This window comes from Panicum virgatum, chromosome 3K, assembly GCF_016808335.1.
Source record: "Panicum virgatum strain AP13 chromosome 3K, P.virgatum_v5, whole genome shotgun sequence".
NCBI lineage: Eukaryota > Viridiplantae > Streptophyta > Magnoliopsida > Poales > Poaceae > Panicum > Panicum virgatum.
Window position 1 is genome coordinate 53,151,293 of NC_053138.1, and position 10,000 is coordinate 53,161,292.

General features: G+C 48.3%; 1 protein-coding gene across 1 annotated transcript; it reads right to left on the reverse strand.

Moving 5' to 3' along the window:
• Positions 1-254: 254 nt before the first annotated feature.
• LOC120699578 (dynamin-related protein 4C-like) lies at positions 255-2,707 on the reverse strand. Its single transcript, XM_039983581.1, has one exon. The coding sequence runs from the start codon at positions 2,581-2,583 to the stop codon at positions 520-522; it is 2,064 nt and encodes a 687-aa protein (XP_039839515.1). The 5' UTR covers positions 2,584-2,707; the 3' UTR covers positions 255-519.
• Positions 2,708-10,000: the final 7,293 nt, after the last annotated feature.

Here is a 10,000-nt window from a genome sequence, read left to right on the forward strand (position 1 = left end):
GCATCATTTTGGTTTTATTATTATTTATAAAAATTGTTTTGCACAAGATATCTACGCATGTTTTGTTGTTGCTTTCGTATGGTTTGTATACATTATTACGGTCAATAAAATGCCCTTTTTCCTTTGCCCACTGGTTAAATTTCTTTGGCGCGGTTCATTTCCTTAATCACATGATCCTGTGAAAATTTTCTGCTGCCGTTGCAACGCAAGGACAAAGAAATGTGTGCTCTAGAAAAGGATACAAGGCAACACGATGGCATGTAACTAGTAATTAATTATTAGATTATTCCGAGATAGAGAACACCAATAATTAAGGCATACAAAGTAACACAGTTAAGCGAGTACTCCCTACGTCCCATAGAAAGTGTCGACACTGGATAGATCATGGGTGGGTGGGTGGGGATGGATCGATGTGGCTTCAGCTCGATCAACTGGGATTGGTAGTTTTTTTTATTTTTTGGCTCAATCTTGCTCCATGGTGTTCATGTAGCTAGCTTTAGAGGTGAAACTCGATCGTAGCTAGAGGCGGTCGGTGGTGGCGGCGTTAATCTTGTCCATGGTATTGGCGACGAGCTCCCGGCACTCCCGGAGCAGCGAGATGCTCTTCCTGAGGCGGTCACGCTTGGCGGCGGTGGCCGGCGTCGGCACCAGCATCCGCTCCACTCCGTCCATGTTGCTGCCGACGACCTGGTCGGCGAGCTCCTCCTCGAGGTCCTTCTCCACGAGGTGCTTGACGCTGTACAGGATGTGCAGGGCCAGGCCATCCACGAGGCGGAGCACGACGCAGCTCCAGTAGGCGTCGAGGCGGGCCCTGAGGTCGAAGGCCTGCGAGGCGAGCCTCGGATGCGCCCTGAGGTGCGACACATCCGTCTCCCCGTAGCCCGGGAGGACCACTGTCGGCGAGCGACTTGGGTCCTCCACGGCTCGGAGGAACACGCCATGGCCGTCGTCCTTCATCGTGTTGTTCCACTTCATCGTGTAGTCCGGGTTGGCCGTGTAGTCGGCCACCAGCTCCATGTCGATGAGCTCCTTGACGTGCTGCGTCGACCGCGCCCTCGCCTTGTCCATGAGGCTCTGCACGGCGCGGCGGCACGACGGCTGCACCTGCGGATAGCTGCGCGAGTGGCGCTGCAGGATCCCCATGACCAGCTCCTCCACGTAGCCCCACACCTGGGCGACGAGGTCGTGGGGGACGTGGGCCACGCTCTCCAGCTTCTTCCTCAGCAGCACCAGGAGCGCCGACCGTGGCAGGAAGTTGGGGAGGTTGATGCCCTTGGTCTCCTCCAGGACGCGCATCTCCTCCACCAGGAACGGCTCGCCGCTCGCCGGGCACAGGGCGGGCAGCTTGCTCGCGTAGCAGGCGAGCATCTCGGCGATGCGCGCCGTGCCGTGGAGGCGGCGGTCGTCGGGGTGCTCGTCGAACTCGCCCCGCACGAGCACCTTCTCCAGCCAGGCGCGCGCCTTCTTGACGATGTGGTAGAACTCCCGTACGGCATCGGCGACGGTGGCGAGGTCCGGCGGCATCTGGCCGAGCTCGTCGCTGCTGCGCCCGAGCTTGTCGTTGATCTGCTTGACGATGTCGGGGAGGCAGCGGGCGATGATGGACGCCTGGATCTGCGTCAGCCGGCGCGCCAGCGTGGGGATGCCCGCCATGGACTTGTCGATCCGGGACAGCAGCGGGTGCTCCGCGAACAGCGCCGCCTCCGCCGCGCGCGCCTCCTCGTAGGTCTCGTCGCCGACGCGGTTGCGGACGCAGACGTAGCCGAGGCCGATGTGGACGTCGTCCACGGTGACCTTCTCGAGCAGGCCCTCGGGGGCCTTGTCGGCCTTGGTGACCACGGCGAGCGTGCGCTCGCCGGTGCGGTCCACCTGCTGCGACATGCGGATGGACTCGCAGGTGGGGAAGTCCACCGTCGCGGACAGCACGTTGAGGATGATGCTCTCCTTGGGCGCGATGTACGCCCGGATGATGCCGGCGATCTGGTCGTAGATGTCCTCCGGCTGGCCCTGCACGGGCACGCGGGTGATGCCCGGCAGGTCCACCAGGGTGAGGTCCGGCACGCCCTTCTTCCGCACCAGGAGGGTGATGGGCGCGTCGGAGATCCCCTTCCCGGAGCCGGCGATCTCGGCCGTGGCGGCTTCGATTGCGTCGGCGACCTCCGCCTCGGAGGCGACGGGCACCACGGTGCCGTTGCCGTACTCCACCTGCAGCCGGGGGTCGTCGCCGTCCTGCAGCCGCATGACGAGCGGCACGCGGGTGCAGATGCCCAGCCCGCGCGGGAGGCTGATGCCGGCCAGCGACTCCAGCACGCTCGACTTGCCGCTGGACTGGTCGCCCACCACGACGATGGTCGGGAGCTGGATGCCCTCCTGGCTCACGTTCAGCTGCCGCAGCCGGTCAACGGCGTCCAGCAGCGGCCGAATCTGGTCGTTGTACGAGGCCGCCATGGCGCTCGCCGCCACCGAGCTGCGAGCAGGCTTCACGTCGCCGTTCTCCATCTCAAGCTCAAGCTCTGGCTCTGGCTCTAGCTCTAGCTCTAGCTCTAGCTCTAGCTCAGCTGCCTCGTCGATACGCAAGTGCATATATGTAAATGTGATGCGTATCGAAATTCTTCAATCGATTATATTGGCCAGTCGGTCACAAGTATATAATTACGCTACCCAGCTAAGTGTTAAGCACTCGATCGATCAGCTCTGGAATCCGATGGAGAATGCGATGCTTTATTTATGGTGGCTGAGGAGGGGAACAAAACCCCATGCCGCTCGGACATGCTTTTTCCGCTGTTAGGTCAGTTTTAGTGGGAGTTTTATGGACACAGAGTTTTATGAGCATTAAATTATGTGTCACATCAGCAATTTTGATGACTTGGCAAAGCCATTACAGTTACCAAATTCTCAGTCTTGGTAGTAGTGCAATAAAACTGTGCACTGAGAATGGCCTTAGGAACATATGCTTCTACATATATCACCATCACATCTGCTCTGAGATTCTTACATAGGATGAGAAATATAAAGATTCTTTGTCTATTTTCTGTAGTGCATAAACCTCATAGCAAATTCATTGGTCATGTATGCAGGACATGCTCCTTAGAGCATATCCAAGAGTGCCCAAAAAATTATTCCCAATAATTTATGTTTTAGGGTGTTCCCAAAAGCTTTTGGGAATAGAAAAATACTCTCTACTCCAACAATTCCTAAAAGTTAGTTCCCAAAATAACCAAATTCGTGCCATGTCAGCGTTTTGTGGGTCCAACACTACTTTTTTTCTCCCGTCGTCCCGTTCCTCGGTGGTCGCCGGCGCGCCACTGTTCTGTCGTCCTTCATCAAGCGCACATGATGTGGGCGCCCTGCAGCAGCTATGGCCGCTTGCTGGATGGGGCTCATCCTCTGTTACTCTAAGAGCTTATTTCCTGTTACTTGAACCGTCAAATCGAACATGAACGGAGTCAATAATAGACGTCGACATTGCAATCGATTTTGTCACCGGTGCGCTAGAGATATCACCAAATTGAGTCAGAATAGCAGAAATCGAGCTCTTTCTTCGCTGAATCGAGCTGCTTCGCCCTCATATCTAAGTTTCCTACCTCAGATCAAGTCCACGCCGTTTGAATTGAGACATCTCAGTGGCTTGCCCCTCTCCCCCATGGTCTGCAAATCGGAGCATCGTTGCCACCGCCAAAGTGTTGCCGTGTGTGATTGGCCTTTGCTTCCTTGCTCATCTTCCTGATCCCTCTCTTCGGTGCTGGATCTGCTGCGGCTCGTGCGGGGCTTCCTGCAGGAGAGCGGGAAGGTTGGATTGTGAGTTGATTTTGCTAAAGTTCGAGAGTTTTTTGGCAAAATGATCAGGAATCGCACGATCTAGGCCGTCCGCCCACCCGATCCAACGGCCGGGCCGAGGCTGCGACATTCACGCTGTCCGGCCACCTTTTGGTGCCGGATCCGTATTAAGAGATAAGCCTCAAAGGGTGCTGTGTGTGCGTGTTGGAAAAAGAGATAATCATGAGTTTTTTTTTCTTTTTTCCAGTACCTAACTGATTCTTATTTTGCTATATTTAGCGAGATTGCTGTTGATTACACTACTAAAATTAAGATAACCACTTCATTATATGTTACTTTAAATTACCGTATGGTTTTGGATTCCTACATTTTCCATTCCTGCATTCCAAACAACTCAAATGCTCTATTCCTCTGTTTTCTAATACTGTAGTTTTCCACACAATCATATTCCTGTGTTTTTCTCATTCCTGCATTTTTCCTTATTGCTCTATATATTTTTGAAATCCTGCATTCCAAACATAGCCTTAGCTTTGTTCCCAAAACAAAATGATTGGAAACGTGTTTTAGGCACTATTGAAGATGCTCTATCAGAGGAAAAAGTGCCCCTCTACCTTTCACTGTGCTGCCGTCCCATGCATGCGTACCAGCACATGCCTTCCCACCAAAGGAAGAAATAAAATGGCAATCTACGGGACGACTTTCAGGTTGACGGGCATCTAGGCAAAGCTGCTTTTATTTCAGTCTTCTTTGGGAGTATGTACGACGGCCCAAGATTGCAGGCTTTTGACAGCGTTGTGACAAAGTGACTCCAAGCAAAAGGTTTCCGAGTCCATGCAAGTTCAAACGCGTGTAAAATCCACCTCTCGTAAACCTATCACTACTAGTATGCACAATGAGTGAGGTAATACGTAAAAAATATACATATATAAAACACTATGAGTATTACGAGGAAAAACAAGACGGAGTCCTAGAAGATACACCCCACAATACAAAAGGCAGCTATCTTTTGACAGCATCTTAAAGAATCCAATAAATAGTTTCACAACTATTTTTTTTTAAATCTTCTTTGGCACCCAAATGCTATTTGGAAATAGTATTCACTGATTTCTGACTGATCTGAGATAACCATCCCATTATCAATGCTCACTGTCCCACAGTTTGATGGCCTCCAAACCACGCAGATCTCTTTTTTCACTGATCACCGATTGTTTCGCTACTACAAAAAGTATTTTAACCTTCCCATAAGTTACTTAAAGTTTGACATTGCCTCTCTCAGTCATTTTGTTGCAATACCAACCCATCTATGTATTTCTGTTGCAAAAACCATCTTGCAGACATGTTTAATCCGATTCAGCCCATTTTTGGTAAGATCGAGCCATGACAGGCTAAGCCAGCTGAGTCAAGTATGTTTATGTATTTAGATTAAGATTATTCATCATATTGCATTAAAATTATTTTTGAAAATACCAAAACTCAGTACCCAACATTTAGCTCCTCTTTGGCGATTCTTTTGATTAGTAAAATCCTAAACAAGTGTCAATATTATACTCATACAAGCATCTAACCTCGATAAAGAATATACTACCATCTTAAAACTTATGAAAGCACACTGAGTTGGTTAACTACATGAGCACTGGGTGGTTTTTCCAACAAAAACCAAGGATTTGGTACAAAATGACTTATGAGATGCAATGTCAAACTTAAAATGAAATGTAAGGTTATTTTGTAATTTTCCCTCCAAAAAAAAAGAAGAAGAAGAAGAAGAGAAACCTCCATCAGCCTGTTGCCCGCTAACAGATGTATGGTAGGCAGCAAGTATGAAGCACTCCACTCCCATGAAGCGGGTTAGTGTTGAGGTAACCCGTGCTGCTTTCTACTGTCGAAAATTCCGCATGCACATCACCAGATGCCTTCCCACTGAAGGAATATAACATAGGGACAACGACTTTCAAGTTGACGGGCACAAAGCCGTGTTTCCCTTTCTCTATCGTTGTTTAGATTCGATAGAGCTTTTTTGAAAAATTGCAAAAATCCCCCTACAACTCAGGGGGTTTTCACTTACCCCCGTAAATACTTATATTGCATTTACTTCCTGCAAGTTTTACTTACCCTTAGAGCATAACAATCAACTTACACTGCTTCATGTGGCTACATATCAAGGATCAGCTGAGACAGCATGTTAACTCGTTTTCTTGAATCGGCTTGGACTTAAAACTTGCTAGACCGGCTTGGATTAGCGATTTGATCGGCAAAAATATTGTAGCTGACTAACTTGTTGCCAAGCTGATCAAGCCGCTAATGCAAGCCAAGTAGAAGAGTTTTAAGACCGGCAATGTCGTTCGAGATAATTCTTGACATGTGTCTCACTTATTTTTCCACCTCAAATCTTTAAAGCTGATTAGACGGCTCTTAGGGGACAAGTGAAAAGAATTAAGCTTGCAGTGGATGAATGCAATGCAAATATTTGTAGGGGACAAGTGAAAACCCTCTATTGGCAGGGATGTTTTGCAAATTTTACCATTCCCTTTAACCTACTGCATATATAGAATATGGATAAGCCTAAACGGATACAGGGACTCAAAAATTAAATGGAAGGAGCGCCCCATGTCTATTTCACTACTATAAAAGACTATGTACAACGGATAAAACAATAGACGTTAATGGAACTGCCTCTGCTCATGGGTCCGTAAAAATCATTCATTTTCACAGGTGATTTTTCCACCTCATGTATAAATGATTTCTAGAGGCGGTTTTTGGAGGACGATCGCCTGTGAAAGAAACTTAGCACAAGCGGCTGTCAGTTCTCACTGTTTCTATAAATCTTTTTTCATTGGCAGTCCTCCTGTAGGACCGCCTCCTAAATTGCGTTTCCAGAGGCTGTTGATGTGAGGTAATTGCCTCTGGTTGCTTATGTAGTCCTACATCAGCACACCATTACCCACGTACGATCACACCCACATTCACATAGAAGCATACATAATTCATAAATTCATAGAAAATCCACATCAAAACTTAAATTAATCAAGGTTCAGAATTGACTCTGAGCATGCCACTCCTTCCGGGGCTTGGGGGTTGCCTTGGGAGTCCTTGAAGTTGGAGTCAGAGAGCTATATATTGCTCGTTGTACACTATGATCACTGGGGAGTTGTTGTGTATGGAGTGGAGGGGTGGAGGAGGACTTAAACCCAGCGAACGCGCGTGCCAATTTCGGTGCCCAGTGTGTGTGCGGCGCTTGGCATTTGGACGGTTGGCGCCTATGTTCCCCGCTCAACACATAGGTGCTAACTAATGATGGCCGCCACAGTAACCACGCCCAATTAACATAGGCTGCCCAAAAGGCCGCCACTGCATAATGCGGCTTCCCCACATCTAAAATTGCGTTTATTTACACAGGCGGTCCATGTTAGGAACCGCTTGTATAGAATTGATTAAACAGGTGGACCTTGAGGCTGGGCCTGAATAAAGCCTTGCACTACCTATACGGGCCATCTGTGATTTGTCAGGAAAGGGGCTTATAAAAATCGATTCTGTAGCAGTGCTTCATCGCTAAATCTATATCCGTATCTACTAAAATGTGAATATAAATGCCTGCATCCCCATGTGTTTCGTAAAATAGATACTGAAATGGATGCTTCAGATTCGTTTTCTTGTTAGCCGGGATTGATCCATATCCAAAATAAAATGTAGATATGAATGGATATCCGAAATTCATAAAGCACTTCTCTAAACCATGCAATAATTATACTATTTGGATTTAGTTTGCAACTAATATATTTATTTATGTAAATTATTTTTAAATACTTTAGTTTATTTTTTGATCTAAATTATTTTTATTTACTTTATTTATTGGTTCATATATATTTATATATTTGTTGAATCATTTATTTATAGAATTTTCTATTTACATATTTAATTATTAAAATGTTTATTGATGAAATATGTAATTTTAAATGAGAAATATTTACTATGATCCGTATGGTAATTTTGTTGTTCCAAAAACCAAGTTCACTATATATCAAAATATATATTCATATTTGAACTATCCGTTCGTATTCGTATTAAAGAATATTCAGGTTTCCATTTATATCCAACCAAAAATATAAAAAAATAGTTCAATTCAATCGTATCCAATCTGTTTCCATCCCTATCCTCAAACCATGTGGGCCATTATTGGGAAACACTTTTCTGCTCTTAGTAGCACAGGCTTTTGTACATGTGATTCTCAGATCTGTTCTCAATTTCGTACAAAGAGAACACATAACGATTTTATCAGATTTTTGCTACGCAGCAATCTTACAGCCCATCTGATGGTGATGTGCGCAGGAGAGCAAAAATACCATGTTGGTGGTCGTATGCACAAATTGGTATGCGCATAATCATGCATGCTTTATTACGGGAAGCGAGGTTGGTGCTGAGGAAACCCACTTTGCTAACTACAGTGCTGCTGTACCAGGCATGCACATACCTTCCCACCGAAGGAATTTGATACGAGGAACGAGGACGAAGAATTTCCCATTGACAGTTCACAAAGCTGCATTTCTGTTTCTTTTTCAGGAGGGCCTATATATAGTTTGAGGGACCGGAACCGGCGACCAGAGGGGGTGAATGGGAGCCGATTAAAATTTCTCTCGAAATCAATCCGTCGGCCTATATCCCAAAATCACCGCAAGCCCTTGAACCTAGAATATGAGAGAGTAGCTATGGACTAACTATCTTTTAGTGAAAAGCCCTAGGTAACTGCGCGGAAGCAAAAGAGCCAACACGATGCAAATCGCAGAACTGGACTGCAGAGACCGGTCAGACCGGTAGCACAGACCGGTCAGACCGGTCGGGCTGGGAATTTCAAATTCCTGACCGGTCACACCAGTTACTCAGACCGGTCAGATCGGTTGCTCCCAGACAGCCCGCCAACAAAGCTCCAAATGTCAAATCTCGAGCAAACGAAGTCCAAATTCGATGAAACTTAGAGGATAGCTTCGCATCTACCCCATGAACATATCTCCAAAAAATCTTTCCCAAAAGATTAACAGTTCGAGACAAATCAAGGGAAGATCAAAGAGAATTGGGGTTTTCTCAAGAACTCAAAATCTCCAATTCGTGAGAACTCACGATTCTAGGGGTTTTGGCGCTAGGCTAGATAGATCAGAATCGTCACAACGTGTTCGGCAAAACACGAATCCACGGGTTTGATTCCTCTAAACACGAAACATCTCAAAAGAGCAGAAATCAAGTCCAAAACACGAAAGAGGAGGGAGAGGACTAGAACTCAGCACACAATGGTGAATTTCAACAAGATTTCATTCATAAATTTTAGAGGAATTCACCTATACAAAGCTAGAGCCATCCGCCCATCATCCACCCTCTAGATTTGAAAGATTAGCTATACCTAACCCTCTTTTGCGTTGGAGTACTTGGCCCTAACCTGGAGCAGAGGCAGGGAGAAGGAAAAACGAAGAGAAAACAAAAAGACTCAAGAGACTCAGCCAGCCACGGGCTGGTGGGGGGGTTTTATACCCAGCTGCTGCGGCCAGATCGGTCAGACCGGTCCAGGGGACCGGTCAGACCGGTCGGGTCTGCAGCAGCCCGCTGTACAGACTCGATCGACGGCGAAGCTTCTTTCTTCGACTCGAAGTCTTTGCTGCGATGCCGCCACGTCGACGAAGTACCGGTCCGCGGTTTTGGAGGGTCCGCGAAACCCGGGTAGGTGGCCGGTTTTGAGAAAACCGCAAAAAATTCTCGCGCGGGAAGATTCCCGCCTCCACGCCGTGGCCCTAGACGCCGTTCCCGCCTCGGCCTTCTGACGGCCCTACATGCCGCCCGACGCTCGTCACCTCCTCGCCCGCAGCGAGGCCCTAGACGCCGTCGACGCCCGTCGCCTCCGTTAGTCCCGAGACCGACGCTCGTGGCTCCACGACTTGGCGTCTTCAACCGCCGTCCGCCTCCTAGGTTTTGTGGCGCAAACCAAGAAACCCGCCTTCCGTCGCCGCTTGCGCCCTCGATCCAGGAGTGGACGCCACAGCTGCCGCCCGGTCCAAGCTCCGGTCCCGGCTGCCCTTCACCGCCGTCCACCGCACGATCCATCGGCCATAGCACCTCCACGGCAGCTCCCTGTCGACACTCGATGCCCGTGTACCTGCAATCCAAAGACCAAGCGCACGATCACACTGCACGATTGACAATTCACTCATCACAGGCAGGATAGAGTACTCACATTCCTCAATCT